The sequence below is a fragment of the Mobula birostris genome, chromosome 25, assembly GCF_030028105.1.
Source record: "Mobula birostris isolate sMobBir1 chromosome 25, sMobBir1.hap1, whole genome shotgun sequence".
NCBI lineage: Eukaryota > Metazoa > Chordata > Chondrichthyes > Myliobatiformes > Myliobatidae > Mobula > Mobula birostris.
The window spans coordinates 952821-972501 of NC_092394.1; the positions used below are offsets into that span (position 1 = coordinate 952821).

The 19681-nt window shown below is 42.6% G+C and overlaps 1 protein-coding gene across 13 annotated transcripts in view; it reads left to right on the forward strand.

Moving 5' to 3' along the window:
* Positions 1 to 19681, forward strand: part of ncor1 (nuclear receptor corepressor 1) — a 297718-nt gene that overhangs the window by 261243 nt on the left and 16794 nt on the right. For 9 of the 13 annotated variants that reach the window (XM_072243400.1, XM_072243412.1, XM_072243404.1 and 6 more), the window contains 5 exons: positions 4496 to 4627; positions 9156 to 9334; positions 9848 to 10071; positions 10763 to 10912; positions 11668 to 11742. In XM_072243400.1, the coding sequence (XP_072099501.1) occupies positions 4496 to 4627; positions 9156 to 9334; positions 9848 to 10071; positions 10763 to 10912; positions 11668 to 11742 (760 nt within the window). The remainder of the gene's footprint in view (positions 1 to 4495; positions 4628 to 9155; positions 9335 to 9847; positions 10072 to 10762; positions 10913 to 11667; positions 11743 to 19681) is intronic. The other 4 variants (XM_072243409.1, XM_072243414.1, XM_072243411.1 and 1 more) reach the window with 3 other exon arrangements.

Sequence of the window (19681 nt, forward strand, 5' to 3'; positions counted from 1 at the left end):
CATCCATGCAACCTTTAAATGCTTGCCATTGCATATCCACCGTCAATCCTTTAAGTGTCATTTGCCAGTCTATCTTAGCTAATTCACGTCTCATACCTTCAAAGTTACCCCTCTTTAAGTTCAGAACCTTTGTTTCTGAATTAACTATGTCACTCTCCATCTTAATGAAGAATTCCACCATATTATGGTCACTCTTACCCAAGGGGCCTCTCACGACAAGATTGTTAATTAACCCTTCCTCATTGCTCAAAACCCAGTCTAGAATAGCCTGCTCTCTAGTTGGTTCCTCGACATGTTGGTTCAAAAAACCATCCCGCATACATTCCAAGAAATCCTGTTCCTCAGCACCTTTACCAATTTGGTTCACCCAATGTACATGTAGGTTGAAGTCACCCATTATAACTGCTGTTCCTTTATTGCACACATTTCTAATTTCCTGTTTAATACCATCTCCGACCTCACTACTACTGTTAGGTGGCCTGTACACAACTCCCACCAGCGTTTTCTGCCCCTTAGTGTTACGCAGCTCTACCCATATCGATTCCACATCTTCCCGGCTTATGTCCTTCCTTTCTATCGCGTTAATCTCCTCTTTAACCAGCAACGCCACCCCACCTCCTTTTCTTTCATGTCTATCCCTCCTGAATATTGAATATCCCTGAACGTTGAGCTCCCATCCTTGGTCACCCTGGAGCCATGTCTCTGTGATCCCAACTATATCATAATCATTAATACCAATCTGCACTTTCAATTCATCCACCTTGTTACGAATGCTCCTTGCATTGACACACAAAGCCTTCAGGCGCTCTTTTACAACTCTCTTAGCCCTTATACAATTATGCTGAAAAGTGGCCCTTTTTAATGCTTGCCCTGGATTTGTCGGCCTGCCACTTTTACTTTTCTCCTTACTACTTTTTGCTTCTACCCTCACTTTACACCTCTCAGTCTCTCTGCACTCGTTCCCATCCCCCTGTAGTGAACTAACCTCCTCTCGCCTAGCCTCTTTAATTTGATTCCCACCCCACAACCATTCTAGTTTAAAGTCACCTCAGTAGCCCTCGCTAATCTCCCTGCCCGGATGTACCCCAGGCTACTGTGGGAGGCGAGGGAGGAGATTGCTGAGCCACTGGCAATGGTCTTTGCATCATCAATGGGGACGGGAGAGGTTCCAGAGGATTGGAGGGTTGCGGATGTTGTTTCTTTATTCAAGAAAGACATAAGTAGATATAGCCCAGGAAATTATAGGCCATTGACTCTTACTTCAGTGGTTGGTAAGTTGATAGAGAAGATCCTGAGAGACAGGATTTGTGAACATTTGGAAAGGCATAATATGATTAGGAATAGTCAGCATGGCTTTGTGAAAGTCAGATCATACCTTACGAGCCTGATTGAATTTTTTAAGGATGTGAATAAACACATTGATGAAAGTAGAGCAGTAGAGGTAGTGTATATGGATTTCAGCAAGGCATTTGATAAGGTACCCCATGCAAGGCTTATTGAGAAAGTAAGGAGGCATGGGATCCAAGGGGACATTGCTTTAGGGATCCATAACTGTCTTGCACACAGAAAGCAAAGAGTGGTTGTAGACAGGTCATACTCTGCATGGAGGTTGGTCACCAGTGGTGTGCCTCAGGGATCTATTCTGGAACCCCTACTCTTCGTGAATTTTATAAATGACCTAGATGAGGAAGTAGAGGGATGGGTTAGTAAATTTGTTGATGACACAAAGGTTGGGGGTGTTGTGGATAGTGTGGAGGGGTGTCAGAGGTTATAGCGGGACATTGATAGGATGCAAAACTGGGTTGAGAAGTGGCAGATGGAGTTCAACCCAGATAAGTGTGAGGTGGTTCATTTTGGTAGGTCAAATATGATGGCAGGATATAGTATTAATGGTAAGACTCTTGGAAGTGTGGAGGATCAAAGGGATCTAGGGATTCAAGTCCATAGAACACTCAAAGCTACTGCACAGGTTGACTCCGTGGTTAAGAAGCATACGGTGCATTGGCCTTCATCAATTGTGGGTTTGAGTTTAGGAGCTGAGAGGTAATGTTGCAGCTATATAGGACCCTGGTCAGACCCCACCTGGAGTACTGTACTCAGTCTGGTCGCCTCATTACAGGAAGAACGTGGAAATCATAGAAAGGGTGCAGAGGAAATTTACAAGGATGTTGTCTGGATTGGGGAGCATGCCTTATGAGAATAAGTTGCGTGAACTCGGCTTTTTCTCCTTGGAACGACGGAGGATGAGAGGTGACCTGACAGAGGTGTACAAGATGATTATAGGCATTGATGATGTGGATAGTCAGAGGCTTTTTCCCAGGGCTGAAGTGGCTAGCACAAGAGGGCACAGTTTTAAGGTGCTTAGAAGTAGGTACAGAGGAGATGTCAGGGTTAAGTTTTTTACACAGAGAGTGGTGAGTGTGTGGAATGGACTGCCGGCAACATTGATGGAGGCGGATACGATAGGGTCTTTTAAGAGACTCCTGGATAGGTACATGGAGCTTAGAAAAATAGAGGGCTATGGGTAACCCTAGGTAATTTCTAAGGTAAGGACATGTTCTGCACAGCTTTGTGGACCAAGGGGCCTGTATTGTGCTGTCGGTTTTCTATGTTCTATGTTTATATATAAATACCAACATGGAGAGCAGAAACTCTCTTGTGGCTAACTGAAACCTTGTCAAACAGCACTTGACACAACTAACTGCATAACTGATCAAAGTAGTAAGTTTTAATGAGCATTTTTAAAGGGGGAAGAGATGGAGGTAGAGAAGTTTTGGAGAAAATTTCAGAGCTTGAACCTTGGAACAGAAGGAACAGCCATTAGTGATGGAGCAATTAAAACTGAGTATGATCAGAAGGCTGGAATTAGAGATGTGAGAAGATCTGCATAGTTGGAAAGGATTACACAGAAAGGGAGAAGCACGACTGAAGGGATTTTAGAACAAGGATGTGAATTTTAACTGCATTTAACTTAAAACATGTCGATCAGCAAGTGGAAGTGATGTTTTTTTATTTTCTATGCTCATGGGGAGCAGACATTGATGGAACTCCCAGCAAGTCCAAAGTAATCCACGATCAGTCATACTACTGGTTCTGGATTCAAATATTCGTCAGGGGGCATGTTTTCTCTCTTCATGACAATAGAGAACTGTGCTGCCCAGAAGCCAGCAGTATTGTGGCAGCTGTTACTGAGACAAGGTCTCTTTAAATTCAGTGTCTTTACTTAATTTCTCAAATTTATATTCCTCAGTTGTCATAGAGCACTACGCCACAGAAACAAGCCCTTTGGCCCTTCTAGTCTGTGTCAAACTATTGATCTACCAATTCCCATCGATGTGCACCTGGACCATAGCCTTCCATGCCCTCCCATCCATATACCTATCAAAATTTCTGTTATGTTGAAATCAAACTTGCATCCTCCACTTCTGCTGACAACTCGTTCCACACTCTCACCATCCCCTGATTGAAGAAATTCCTCTTCATGTTCCTCTTAAACATTTCACCTTTCATCCTTAACCTATGATCTCTAGTTGTAGTCTCACTTAACCTAAGTGGAAAAAGCCTGCTTACACTTAACCTTTCTAAACCCCTCATAATTTAGTATACCCCTATTCTGTCATTTTCCTACGTTCTAAGGATCCTATCCTTTTCAGCCTTTCCCTATAACTCAAGCCCTCAAGTCTTGGCAACATCCTTATAAATTTTCACTGTAGTCTTTGAGTCTTAGTGATATCTTTCCTGTAGACATAACTGGACGCAGTACTCCAAATTTGTCCTCACCAGCCTCTTATACAACTTCAACGTAGCATCCCAAGTCCTGTACTCAGTACTTTGATCTTTGAAGGACAGAGTGCTGAAAATTATCCCCATGGCCATATCCACCTGAGAGGCCATTTTCAAGGAATTATTGATCTGTGTTCCCAGATCCCTTTGTTCTACCGCACTCAGTGCCCTACTGTTCACCGTGTAAATCCTACCCTAGTTTGTCCCCCAAAGTGCAACATCATGATGGAATCCAAATTATATCTCTTGATCAATGTGAGTTCTGTTCCTAATAGCCTCACTATAGGACTCTGACTAGGGTGTGGCTATTGGAGTTTTGATCACCTCCTATCTGAGGAGTAGTGAAAGGTGGGGGTTGTGGGGGGCAACCAGAGGTGGATTAGAGCAGCAGGCTTCAGTGAGTTGAGGCAGAGCTAAGTTAAACAACAATGTTAATATATTCACTCCAGTTAACCGTACTGTTAGCTCTGCACATCCTTTTCCCAGCTAAGGATGATTGATGGTAGGGGACTTTAACTGGCAGTGGAAAGGCAACATAGAGAGGTCTGGTGCACAGGTTAGGAAGACAGTAAAGGACATGGGCATGTATGGAAATATGATCAGCGTATATAGGTGTATTATGATTAACATGGTGGGCCAAAGAGCCTGTTTCTGTGCTGTACAGCTCTGAGATCAGAGTAATGGATTTACACTCAGATTTGATTTCTTCAAGTGTCTTCTCATCGCTACGATATTTCAAGTACGGATGCGATTGAAGTGATTAGCCCTGCAAGCTCTCCAGTACAGTCACAGGAGAAGGCTGAATCCTTTCAACAGGAGATGCACAAGCCTTCCCAGGGAGATGGTAAGTTCCAATTTCTGCAAGTGTTCTTCATTTCCTCCCTCTTCTGCTAATCATTGACACATTCACAGCTTTACTGTGCGTACTTGATTGGACAACCTAAATACGCCTGTGCACTTATATAGTATGTATACATAGAAATACAAGACTGCAGATGCTGAAATTTGGTTCAAGAACAAATTGCAGGAGGGACTCAGTGGGTCAGGCAGCATCTGTGGTGACTACTTCATCCACAGAGTCCTCCAGCAGTTTGTTTTTCAATCTGTATATATGGATACCTATGTGTAGGACACCCCTGTTTGGCTCAGTACATGCCTAAGATTAGGGCTGGAATGATGATCTTCTGTGTGCCCTGTCCATGCATAGAGAACATGGAAAATAGGAGCAGGAATAAACTTTTCAGCCACTTGAGCTTACTCTGTCATTTCCTCTGATTGTGGCTGGTCCTTGAACTCAGTACCGTGTTCCTGCTCTTCGCCTGCACCCTACTTTGGATCTAGAAAGGCACCTAGCACCTTAGTGATATACAATGGAGATCTCCAAAGGATAGAGAAAGCCATCCTTTGGTTAAAGAAATTGAAGAAATCTTTCCTCATTTCACTCCTAAATATTTTACTCCATATCCTGAGGTAGGGTCCTCTTACTCTGGAGACCCCAGCCACAGGATATCTTCCTGCATCTCTTGTGAACTCAGTGAATCCACTCTGATTCTTCTAAACTTTGATGAATGCCAGTTTAGTTAGCCCGAATTCTGCTACGATGTTTTCGCCATCCCAGAAATCAGCCTGGTGAACCTTTGTGGTTCTCTCTCTGAGGCATGTCCTATACTTGGTAAGGAGATGAAACTTGCTCTCAGTACTCCACCTGTAGTTTCATCAAGGCCCAATGTAAATGGAGTAAGTCACACTTGCTCCAATGTTCAAAATCTCTTGCAATGAAACCCAACATACCATTTACCTTAATTGCGTGGAATTCCAGCATGCTTAAACAAAGTGGAGGGACTCAGTGGGTCAAGTAGCATACCTGCCAGTTCCATCTGCCCGTCATCTCCCATCTCAGTTTTACCTGTCTCACCACTCCCTCCTTCCTTTCATACTGGCTTCTTGCCCTCTGCACTATCAGTACAGAGTCTGAACCCAAGACATCAGCCATCCCTTTGTCTCCATAGACACTGCCTGACCTGAATTCTTCCAGAAGTTGGTTTCTTGCACCAGATTCTAGTATCTGTGGTTTCTTTTGAGCAACCTTGCTTGTTTTAAATGTCTGGTATAGAGGGATATTCAAGTCCCTTTGTACAGGAATATCTTTCAATTTATCACAATTTCAGGCAATACTCTGCCTTTCTATTTTGTTCCACCAAGGTTGATTTCAAATTTGTCTCTATTCCACTGTATCTGCTTATTCATTTAGCTTGTTGAAGTCTTTTTGTATCCTACTTGATGCCTCACCCAGTTTAGTGTTCATAGTCATACTTTATTGATCCCGGGGGAAATTGGTTTTCCTTACAGTTGCACCATAAATAATTAAATAGTAATATGTAAATTATGCCAGGAAATAAGTCCAGGACCAGCCTATTGGCTCAGGGTGTCTGACCCTCCAAGGGAGGAGTTGTAAAGTTTGATGGCCACAGGCAGGAATGACTTCCTGTGACGCTCTGTGTTGCATCTAGGTGGAATGAGTCTCTGGCTGAATGTACTCCTGTGCCCAACCAGTACAATATGTAGTGGATGGGAGACATTGTCCAAGATGGCATGCAACTTGGACAGCATCCTCTTTTCAGACGCCACTGTCAGAGAGTCCAGTTCCATCCCCACAACATCACTGGCCTTACGAATGAGTTTGTTGATTCTGTTGGTGCCTGCTACCCTCAGCCTGCTGCCCCAGCACACAACAGCAAACATGATCACACTGGCCACCACAGACTCGTAGAACATCCTCAGCATCGTCCGACAGATGTTAAAGGACCTCAGTCTCCTCAGGAAATAGAGACGGCTCTGACCCTTCTTGTAGACAGCCTCAGTGTTCTTTGACCAGTCCAGTTTATTGTCAATTCGTATCCCCAGGTATTTGTAATCCTCCACCATGTCCACACTGACCCCCTGGATGGAAACAGGGGTCACCGGTACCTTAGCTCTCCTCAGGTCTACCACCAGCTCCTTAGTCTTTTTCACATTAAGTTGCAGATAATTCTGCTCACACCATGTGACAAAGTTTCCTACCGTAGCCCTGTACTCAGCCTCATCTCCCTTGCTGATGCATCCAACTATGGCAGAGTCATCAGAAAACTTCTGAAGATGACAAGACTCTGTGCAGTAGTTGAAGTCCGAGGTGTAAATGGTGAAGAGAAAGGGAGACAAGACAGATTTGTTGGCAAATTGAGAAACATTACAATCAATTCCCTTCTCCAAGCTGTTGCTCTGTGTTGTGAATAAGTGGCACCTAAGCCTTGAATCTGTTGTATCCCAATATGCACCATTCGGTTGCATCCTGGCCTGGTATGAGAACACCATTGCCCTTGAATGGAAAAGCCTTCAAAAATTAGTGGATATAGCCCAGTCCACCATGGCTAAAGCCCTCCCCACATCTACATGGAGTGCTATCGCAAGAAAGCAGCATCCATAATGAAGGACACCTGCGCGTTTCTTACTGTTGCCATTAGGAAGAAGAAACGAGAACCTTAAAACCTACACCACCAGGTTTAGAAACAGTTATTGTGCCTGAACCATCAGGCTTCTGAACCAGAGGGGATAATTTCACTCAGCTTCACTTGCCCCATCATTGAAATGTTCCCACAGCTCACTTTCAAGGACTCTTCATCTCATGGTCTCGATATTTATTGCTTATTTGTCGTGTGGATAGTCAGAGGCTTCTTTGCAGGGCTGAAATGGTTGCCGCAAGAGAACACAGGTTTAAGGTGCTGGGGAGTAGGTATAGAGGAGATGTCAGCGGTAAGTTTTTTACTCAGAGAGTGGTGAGTGTGTGGAATGGGCTGCCGGCGATGGTGGTGGAGGCGGATACGATAGTGTCTTTTAAGAGACTTTTAGATAGGTTCACGGAGCTTAGTAAAATAGAGGACTATAGGTAAGCCTAGTAATTTCTAAGGTAGGGACATGTTCGGCACAACTTTGTGGGCCGAAGGGCCTGTATTGTGCTGTAGGTTTTCTATGTTTTCATTTACTTATTTATTGTTGTTTTTTTGTACTTGGGGTTTGTTGTCTTTTGCATATGGGTTGTTTATCCGTCTTTTGTGTAGTTTTTCCATTGATCTACCGTGAATGTCCACAAGAAAATTAATCTCAGGGTAGTATATGGTTACCTACAGGTACTTTGATAATAAATTTACTTTGAGCTTCGAAGAAAATCCTGTTTATTCCTATTGTTTTCTATCTGTCAACTAACTTTCAATCTATGTCAGTATAATAAATCCAATCCCTAAGTTCTAACTTTGCTCCTAATCTTTTACAAGAAACTTTATTAAAGGGCTTCTGAAAATCTAAATACTCAAGCTTCATGGGTTCCCTTTATCTATTCTATCATTTATATCATCAGATACAGTAGATTTGTCCAAACAATTTTCCTAGTGAAAACCATTATCCCATGTGCTTCCTAACTAAATTACCTGCTTGAAGGATCAGTAGACTTGTCCACTCTTTTCGTCAGTTCCCCGCTATTCATGGTGTCTGTCAGAGCCTCGTTAGTGCTTTCACTATAGCTCACTTCATGTTTATCTGGATTAAACTCAATCTGTCATCTCGGCCCATTTTACCAGCACATCAATATCACTTTGTAGACTACGGTGAACAACTCTACCAATCTTCATGATATCTATGAATATACTGATCATACCTCCCATATTCACATCAGGTCATGCACAAATGGCAGAAATTGTGAACATTTATTCCTGAGCAGAAAAGATAACATAGAACATTACAGCACAGTGCAGACCATTGGGACCATGATGCTATACTGACTTTTTAACCTCCTCTTAAGATCAATCTCTAATTCTTCCTTCCTAATTAGCCTATTTTTCTATCATCCATGTGCCTTCTAAGAATCCCTAATATATCTGCCTCTACCTTTGCCACTACCCTTGGCAGACTGTTTCACGCACTCACCACTCTCTGTGTGGGGAGAAAAGACTTGTCTCTGACCTCTCCTTTATACTTTACTCTAATCACCTTACAATTATGCCCCTCACATTAGCCATTTCTGCCCTGGGAAAAAGTCTCTGGTTATCAATGCAATCTATGCCTTTTACAGGTACACCTCTATCAAGTCACCGGTCATCCTCCTTCACTCCAAAGAGAAAAGTTCTATCTCACTCAATATTTACTCGTGGTATATTCTCTAGCCCAGGAAATACCCTCTGCACCTTCTCTAAAGAGTCCACATCCTCCTACAATGAGACGACCAGAACTGAACACAGTATTCCAAGTGTGGTTAACCAGGGTTTTATAATACTGTAACATTAATTCACTGCTCTTGAACTCATAGGTGGAATCTGAAAAGAATTTGTTTGCATATTTTAAAGGTGAACCAAATGCTCGGATATTCGATACAGCCATGAGTCGATATAGGGTGATGCAGAAATCTCCATCACCACAACAGCAGCCACCATCATCCTCACAGGCTGACAGTGTGTATCCATCTGCCTCTAACCCTCAAGTTTCTAAAACACACAAATTGATCACTCTTGCTGACCACATCCATGTAAGTAAGGCCGTGTGTGTGTGTGTGTGTGTGTGTGTGTGTGTGTGTGTGTGTGTATGTCCACTCACGTTTCTGTAATTTCGTGATTTCCATTACTATTGCTTAATTTTGCATTAATTAATTTGCATTTGGCCCATCATGGTTTGCTTTCAATCTTTGCCCAGGGTTTGGACCAATAATAATCCCTTAGTGGACCCCAGTCTGTTGCACCCCCTTTCCTCTTTCCCACTTCCTTTCTCCCTCCTCCCTAACCCACTGTCTCCCCATCTTATCTCTTTCCCTGCGCCCCCCTCACCCAAACATCCCCTGTCCCCCTCCCTTTCACAGTCCAGCCCATCTCCCTGGTCCCAGCCACCCCCATCCATCCTCTCCCCTTCCCCTTTTCCTCCCATCAAGCTCTCTCTTCCCCCTCTTTCCTCCTCGTACAATTGATATCATAACATGTAGAAAATAAAAGCATTTGCCGATCTGCTCACTTGTTGCTTTCTAAAGTAGTTTTGGTCTTTTTTAAAGCATATTATCACCCAGGACTTTGCCCGAAACCAAGCCAGCAGCCCATTATCGCAGCAGCCGCCAGTGTCAACTTTCCAGACTGCATCAACAGTGTCCTCTAACCGAGGAAAGGTTTCAACCCATTACAGCACAGACTCTCAGCCCCAGAGCAATCAAACTTCCCTTCATCAGCGGCCGCCATCTCGAGTCTCCCCTGAGAACCCAACTGAAAAAGGCAGGGCAAGGTAAGCAAGCAATTTGGGAAACATTCTTTTGTGATTCATCCTGCTGATAAGGTTAAATGTGCACAAGTAGGATGCAAGTTTAATATGGCTGTGCATGAAGCAAGAATTGCCCCTCTGTTACAGAGCCAGAAGGACCTCTTGGCCTGTGCTTGCTTTCATTGGTTCTGACACTCTGACTAAAAAACCTTGATTACAGCTCAGTAGGTTCCATCAAAGATCTGCAAAATACTGTCTAATTGCTTTTTCCATATACACTCAGCTCTAGATTTTTGTACAAGCTTCTGTAATGAAAATATTTTAAGATTTGTTCTTCGTTTTTTTCTGATTCAACAGCAAAAGGTATCCGCAAACAAAGGAAGCACTGTGTAATGTTAAACATTATAATCAATTACTTTATTAGAGTTATGTAAAGAATGATACAGAGCAACATTACGTAAAGTTAGAGTACTTATTGGGTGCTTATCCTAATTACCTAGCCTTGTTACCTGTAAAGACATTAATAAGCAAGGAAACTTAGTGTTTTATCAGGAGAACGATATTGAAGTGGAATGCCAAATAAAACACAATCATTGGTTGTGCAGAACTATGCTGGCAGGAGCTAGAGTCAGGTCTCCACTTTGCTGCTGTCTTTGGGGCAGAGATATGACTGAGTCTGCTAAGACTAATGAGATCTTTTCCTTATTACACACAGGCCTGGGAAATCCCCAGAACGAAGTCATGTTTCATCAGAATCTTATGAGCCTATTTCTCCGCCCCAGGCCCCTGCAACCTTAGAGAAGCAGGAGAGTGTAGTCCAGGCTCCTCAGCGAAGGGAAAGGGAAGCAGAGCCTACTGAACAGAGGTAGGTGAGATTGTACAGAGTAGGTCTTCCTGGTCCTTTTTTCATTCACATCTGTTCGGCTGCTGTTTTTGAGATTCAAATATGAATTTCACTCAGCAGCTGTTCTGCTTATAATTAACCAACCAAATCCAGATTGTGACATTGAATGGCAAACTTAAAACTTCAGTAAGAATGCTATGATATTTTTTAATTTGTTGCATTTTCATCTGTCTTACAATCCCTGTGTTTGTACGTATTTTTTGTGTGTGTCAGTTTGATTCTCTATGCAGGTAATGTTGCATATTGAGATTGTGGATTCCCTACATTTCCTTTGCTCATGTTTTCTGCACACTGTTTCTCTGTCTTGCTTTTCAACTGAAGGTTCTGCCAGTCTTTCTTCCTGTCTGCACTGAACTTAATATTTGCCTGAGTTTCCCAGTACTGTACTTAATAAATCAGTTTACCTAGAGAGTTTATTTTGTTGATGTTAAAGAACAGTTTTTGTCAGTGAAGGCAAGGGAAGAGTAGGGGAATTGTGGAGGTGTACAAGCAGTTCCCAAGAGGCTGAGCTGCAGAGGGCTGTGGAGTTGCACGTGTCCTGCAGGTGCAGACCAGATGATGCAAAAACTATTTGACTCCGACAAGGGCAGAGGTCAAAGCAGTGCACAAATTGTAATTTTTGAGAGACTTTGAAGCCTTTTGAATGTTGCTGGTGTCCAGTTCCCCACAGTTACTCCGGTGTATCGGTTTGACCTCTCACCTTTGCCCTCCTGCAGGCTGCCCCCAAGTAATGAATGGCTTCCGATGCCGTTGCTTGTGCGAAGAGGTCGTGCCCCAGATTCTGCTGCAAGGTACTGACAGCTTAAACCTCCTGACTGTGAGCTAATACTTAATGCAGTCACGCTGTACTGTGTGTGGAGGCAGTGTTACCCAGGTGATAGGATTTCCATCCACTCACCTACATTCCTGACGGAGAGGGCCAGACTAGACAACATTGGGGTAAGGAAGTGCCCCATCCTCATTATTTCTGACCTTTATGATATCTCAAAACAACTATGGCAGTGAAAAAGGAACTATTGCATGGTAGGTAGTTTCTGAAGACTTTCTAAGTTGGGTACAGGTGATTTAGTCCTTGCAACTTTTTCCATAGCTGCCAGAATTACATTCCAGGCAGCTGAATTTCTAGGTGATGTTCTAGGTTTGATGCTACAAATGTGAGAAGTACATCAGCAGACAAAAGCCACCAGAAACCACTGTTAGCCAGTACTAGAACGTCAGACTGGACCTGTCCAACACTCTGCCTGGATCCCTTGTTCTGCCATTGGGAGGAATGGTCAATTTATCAGTTTAAACATCTTAATTAGATCGTCCTTTTGCCACTAAAATTAACAAGAATACATGCCAAGTTTATGGAATTTGTCACTTGAGTTAAAGTTGAATGCCCAGTTTCAATTCAAAGAAACTTCATTGCGCCCTATCTTTGGTACATCTTTTCAGTGCTGCTTTGCCCTTAATTCCTTTTCTTAATTTTTTAAATAGTGTAATTAACTTTTGTTACCTTTTCCAACGGAGGTAGTGCAGATAAGTGTAATTCTGGGAATGAAGGTGAAGATGTGCGAGGAAAGGTTGGGCCTATACTCATGGCATTTTGGGAGAGTGAGATTTGATCCTGATCAGACATGAGGTTCTGAAGGTGGAGATGTGCTAAGAAAGGTTTGGCGTATTCTCATGGCATTTTGGGAGAGTGAGATTTGATCCTGATCAGACATGAGGTTCTGAAGGGGACCAACAGGGTTGATGCTGAGAGGATGTTTCCCTAATGGGGGTATCTCAAACCAGTGAGTGCAGTTAGAGAGGAAGAGGTTGACAGGCTAAGATGGCGCTGAGGAATTTTTGGAGTTCTGTATCCCAGAAATCTCTATTCTGTTTGAGGCATTGGATCTATCCAAGGCAGAAAATAAAAGATGCTTAAATTCCAAAGGAGTCAGGGCAATAGAAGAGCAATAAAGTGATCCTGAGACAGAGCCGAAATCAACTGCAATTTCAGTGACTGAGTGAACAGTTGCGAGGAACTGATTACCTGTATCTGCCACTTGTGTTCTCTCTACTTCCCCTTCCTTGTACAGACTTGAATTGGTATTTGAGCATGGCTTTAGTTTAGGCATACGCTGCAGCAAGTAAGAGTGCTGTGATGATATGTTCCGCAGGACAAGGAATAGTACAGCACAGGTCCTTTGGCCACAATGTTGTGCCGAACCAGTGAAAAAGTAAATTAAAAAAAACTCATTACTTCTACCTGCATAATGTCCATATCCTTCCATCTTCCTTATATCCATGTGCCTATCTAAACGTCTCTTAAAAGCCTCTAATGTATTTGTCGCTACCACCATACCAGGCAGTGCATTCCAGGTAGCCATCATTCTGAGTAAAAAAGCTTACCCTCACATTCCCTTTGAACCTAGCCCCCTCACCTTCAATGCATGGCCTCTGGTATTAGACATTTCTACTCTGGGAAAAAGATACTGTCTGTCTACTGTCTATGCCTCTCGTAATCTTATAAGCCTCTCTCAGATCTCCCCTTAGCTTCCGCCGTTCCAGAATAAACAATCCAAGATTGTCCAGTCTCTCATGATAGCACATGCCCTCTAAACCGGGCAGCATCCTGGTAAACCTCTTCTGCATCCTCTCCAAAGCCTCAACGTCCTTCCTATAGTGGGCTAACCAAAACTGTATGCAATACTCCAGATGTGGCCTAACCAGAGTTTTATAAAGTTGCAACATAACCTCTTGACTTTTGAACTCAGTGCCTCAACTAATAAAAGCAAGCATTCCATATACCTTCTTAAGCACCCGATTGACCTGTGTAGCCAATTTCAAGGAGCTATGAATTTTGATCCCAAGATCTCTCTGCTCAGCAACACTGTTAGGGTCTTGCCCTCAACAGTGTACTGTTTCCTTACATTTGTCCTACCAAGGTTAAACTCAACCTGCCATTTCTCAGCCCATAGTTTTTTTTTAGGCATCCATTAGTCTCGTGAGATCATGGATTTGCGCCTTGGAAAGTTTCCAGGGCGCAAGCCTAGGCAAGGTTGTATGGAAGACGGGCAGTTGCCCATGCTGCAAGTCTCCCCTCTCCACACCACCGATGTTGTCCAAGGGAAAGGCACTAGGACCCATACAGCTTGGCACCGGTGTCGTTGCAGAGCAATGTGTGGTTAAGTGCCTTTCTCAAGGACACAACACACTGCTTCAGCTGAGCCTCGAACTAGCGACCTTCAGATCACTAGACCGACGCCTTAACCACTTGGCCACGTACCAAGCCCATATTTGGAACTAATCTATATCAAGCTTTATTCTTTGCCAGTCTTCTACACCATCCACAACTCCACCAATCTTGATACCATCTGCAAACCTACTAACCCACCCATCTACATTTTCATCTAGGTCATTAACATACATCACAAACAGCAGATCCCTGCGAGAAACACTGCTAATCACAAACCTCCAGCTTGAATAAGTCCCTTCAACCACTATCCTCTGCCTTCTATATGCAAGCCAGTTCTGAATCCAAACAGCCAATTCACGATGGGCCCCATGCATCCTAGTCTTCTGGATTAGCCTCCCATGAGAGACATTGTCAAACACTTTACTAAAATCCATGTACACAACATCCACTGCTTTATCTTAAACAACCTGTCTTGTCACCTTGTCAAAATATAAATGAAGTTGGTAAGACACAACCTGCCACACACAAAGCCATTCTGCCTCTCCTTAATTAGGCCATGTTTTTGCAAATGCTCGTGTATCCTATCACTAAGAATTTTCTCCAACAATTTCCCTACAACTGAAGTGAGACACACCAGTCTATAGTTCCCAGGATTTTCCCATGTTCTTTTGTCAAATAGAGATACAACATTAGCCATTTGCCAGTCCTCCAGGGCCTAACCTGTTCCTAGAGAGGACACACAGATGCTTGTCAAGGCCCCAGCAATCTCATCCCTTGCCTCCCTCTAATAACCTGGGGTAAACCCCATTAGGCCTGGGGTCTTATCCACCTTAACACTCATTAGGAAATCCAACACTTCCTCCTCCTCCTCGAGCTCTAAATGGCATAACATATTTATGCAGTCAGCACTGATCTCCTGGTCCTTCACGTCTTTTTCCATGGTAAATACTGAAGTAAAATACTCATTAAGTACCTCACTCACATTCAGTGCATCCAAGCAAATGTTTCCCTCTTTATACAAGTGGACCTACTTTCTCCCTTGTTATCCTCTTACTCTTGATGTATGTTTGAAATGCCTTGGGATTCACCTCAATTTTACTTGCCAAGGACTTTTCATGCCCCCCCCCCCCCCGCCAAGGCTTTCCTAATTCCATCTTTAGTTCTTTTCTGGCTGCTTTATACCCCTCATGTGCTTCTTTTGATCCTGACTTCTGAAGATTTGCATACTTTTCCTTTTTCTTTTTGATTAAATTCATTACCTCTCTGGACAACCCTGTCCTTCCTTCTAACAGGAATGTACCTTTCCTGTACTCTGTGCAATTGATCTTTAAGCACCCTCCACTTGCTAGAAAAAAGGTGTTCTGCTTTCACTCTTCTTAGTTCCTGCTGAATGCCCTCATAATTTGCCCTACCCCATTTTAAGACTCCTGCACAGACCATACCTATTATTATCTATGGCTATCCTGAAAGTTAGAGTTGTCACTGTACCCTAACTGCTTACCCACTGAAAGATTGGTCACCTGGCCTGGCTCATTACCAACACCAGGTCCAGTACAGCCCCTCTTCACGTTGGACCGTCAACATATTGATTTAAGAAACCTTCCTGGATACACTTAACACATTCTGCCCTATCTAAACTCCATGCACCAAGAAGGTCCCAGTTTATATTGGGGAGGGTAAAATCCCCCATGACAACAACCCTGTTATTTTTACACTTTTCCTTAATCTGTTTACATAACTGTCCCTCAATGTCCTGGTGGCTATTTGGGGGGTTGTAGTACAATCCCATCAGTGCGACTGCACCCTTCCTATTCTTGACCTCTACCCAAATGGACTTGGTGTCTGATCCTTCCATTAACTCTCCCCAAGTGCATCTGTGGTGTCCCTGATTAGTGGTGTAAATCCCCTCCCCCTGTTTCTACCGTCACCTCTATCTTGGTACATTAATCACCCATTCCTGCCCCACTCTCAATCAAGGCACTGGTGCGTTAGATAATCCATCATGACTATTCTAAATATTAGAGCAGCCTCAAAGAACCAGTCCTGTTTATCCAAGCTTTCTAGTACTATAGCATAGGGGATTAGCTAGATTCCTGAAACACTAAGAGTTGGCGTGCAAGTATACAAACTCATTGGGGAAAATTAATGGAATGTTGGCCTTCATTACAAAGGATGTTAGGTATAAACTTAGGAAAGTTTTATTGCTTAAGATTTAGGAGAATTAGGCCATTTGGCCCATCAAGTCTGCTCCGCCATTTCATCATGGCCGATCCACTTGCCTCTCAACCCCATTCTCCTGCCTTCTCCCTGTAACCTTTCACAATCTGGCTTATCAAGAATCTGTCAACCTCCGCCTTAAATACACTCAATGACCTTGCAACGAACTCCACAGATTCACCACCCTCTGGCTAAGGAAATTCCTCCTCATCTCTGTTCTAAAAGGACATCCCTTTATTCTGAGGTTGGGCCCTTTAGTCTTAGACTCCCCCATGATAGGAAACATCCTCTCCACATCTACTCTATCAAGGCCTTTCAACATTTGATGGGTTCCAATGATATCCCCCTTTGTTTTTCTAAATTCTAGCCAGTACAGGCCCAGAGCCTCAAACGCTCTTCATATGATGGGCCTTTCATTCCAGAATCATTTTCATGAACCTCATTTGAACCCTTATCAATGTCAGGACAACCTTTCTTAGATAAGCCACCCAAAACTACTCATAGTACTCAAGTGAGGCCTTACCAGTGCCTCATAAAGCCTCAGTGTTACACCCTCATTTTTGTATTCTAGTGTTTTTGAAATGAATGCTAACATTGCATTTGCTTTCTTCACCACTGACTCAATCTGCAAGTTGACATTTAGGGAATCCTGCAAGAGATTCAAAGATTCAAAAAACTTCATTGTCATTCTAACCATACATAGCTCTGCAGGGCAGAATGACACAGCGTTTCTCGGGGGCAGTGCAATCATAACATAACAAATGCAACACTAAATAATAAACATAACAATAAATAGTAAAACACAACAGCCACATGTCAGTTAAAATCAGTTATAAGTGTCCAGTGCAAGTTAAAAGTGTCCAAAGCAGAGTCAGGTGGAGCAACTATTTAGAAGTCTGACTGTGGGAGGAAGCTGTTTAGTAGCCTTGTGGTTTTAGTTTTCAGAGGACTCCTACGTCCGTTTTTACCTCTTCATTTAGAGAAGTCTACTCTTTTAGTTCTTCTACCAAAGTGTACAGCCATACACTTCCTGACACTGTATTCCATCTGCCACTTCATTGCCCATTCTCCGAGTTTGTCTTAGGTCGTTCTGTACCTTCTCTGTTTTCTTAACACTACCTGCCCCTCCACTTAAGTTCATATCGTCCACAAACTTGGCCACAATGCCATCAGTTCCATTGTTCAAATCATTAACATACATTGTAAAAAGTAGTTCTAACACCAACCCATGCGAAACACCCACTAGTCACCAGCAACTAATCAGAAAAGGCTCTTTTTGTTTCTACTCCTTACCACCTGCCAATCAGCCAATGCTCTATCCATGTTAGTATCTTTCCTATAATACCATGGGCTCTTATCTTGCTAAGCAACCTTATGTGTGCCACCTTGTCAAGGCCTTCTGAAAATCTAAGTACGCAATATCCACCGATTCTCCTTTGTCTGTCCTGATTGTTATTTCTTCAAATAATTCCAACAGATTTATCAGACAAGATTTCTCCCTAAGGAAACCATGTAGACTTGGGCCTGTTTTATCACGTGTCTCCAAGTAGCCGGAAGTGTTATCCTTAATAATCGACTCCAGCATCTTCCCAATAGCTGAAGTCAGATTAACTGACCAATAATTTTCTTTCTTCTGCCTCCCTCCCTTCTTGAAGAGTGACATTTTGTCCAGTCCTCCGGAACCATGCCATAACCTTGGTTCATGAAGGATCATTACTAATGCCTCCCTAATCTCTTCAGCTACCTCTTTCAGAACCCTGAGGTGTATACCATCTGGTCCAGTAACTTATCAACCTTCAGACCTTTCAGCTTCCCAAGCATGTTCTCACAAGTCATAGCAAGTGCACTCACTTCTGCCACCTGACACTCTCAAACTTCCAGCATACTGCTAATGTCTTCCACAGTGAAGACTGTTGCAAAATACTTTTTCAGTCTGTCCGCTATTTCCTTGTTCCTCATTACTACCTCTTCAATGTCATTTTACAGCGGTCTGATATCTTTTCCACTGTGTATATCTGAAAAAACTTTTGGTATCCTCTTTAATATTATGGCCAGTTTACTTCTGTATTTCATCTTTTTTTTATTTATGACTTTTTTTAGTTGCCTTTTGTTAGTTTTTTAAAGCTTCCCAATCCTCTAACTTCCCACTAATTTTTGCTCTATTAAGTTGACTTTGACTTCACTTTTCAGCCATGAATGTGTCATCCTCCCTTTAGAATACCAGTGCTTTGTGATCTGCTGCATCTTATGAATTGCTCCTAGAAACTCCAGCCATTGCTACTGTGCCATCATCCCTACTAGTGCTTTCTTCCAATCAATTTTGGCGAGCTCCTCTCTCACACCCCTGTAATTCCCTTTACTCCATTATTAAGTAAAAAGTTATTAAGCTCCCAACTACAATCATCTATCAGCCATGACTGCATGATACCCACAACATCATATCTGTCAGTCATTAACTGCACTACAAGATCATCTACCTTGTTTCAAGTAATACCTGGTTTGAGACTATATTAATACAATTATGCTGTGAGTTTTTTATTTCCGCTGTTTAAAATAAAAATTCAGTTGATTGATAAGTTAGGCTTGTTGAACTAGCCAATAGGATTAGGCTTGGGAACAGTCCAGAGAGAGCACAGAAAAAGAACATGGGGTGCCATATTTTTTGTGGGATCGAAAGAGAATGGAAACAGTCAACGAATATCAGTGAAGAACATGGTAACCTGCTCACAGAACCCATTTGGAAATCCCCATGCAGACAGTGGTCTCACAGAGAATGTTCAGGTAACTTTGAATTAGCTAGCTAACACATGACATTGAAGAAAGTTTGACATTTTTTCCTTGGATGTTGCGCAAATATTTGTTTCCAGGGACAGGTTCTTCAGTGCAAAATCATTTCATGTTAAGTAAACAAAGTGAAGTAAATTGGATTGATTACACAACAATGAACCCCAATAATTATGTGCATGATATAGACTATAATTTATATATATGATAGGCCTTTTGCTTATCTTGCATTATATGGTATTGTGTTTGTTGTAGTTTAAAATAGTTTGTCAATATATTTTTGATCTGTTTATACTGGTGTGAGTTAAATTGTTTCCTAGCGAATGGTAAATTCGCTTGGGTGTGTCAGTGTTCATGCAGTAACTACATTCAATTTCCCTTGGAAGGAACATTCAAACTTTTATGTTTGAGATTAACCAAATCATATTTACCCTAAACGTGTTTATTTAATGGATATGACCTTTCATTATTCCCATGCATTGTCGAGTTGTGTTCCTGTTAGGTTAAATTCACCGTAATACCTAACTCATTACGAGTCTATGCTGTCTATGGGTAGCCTCCAA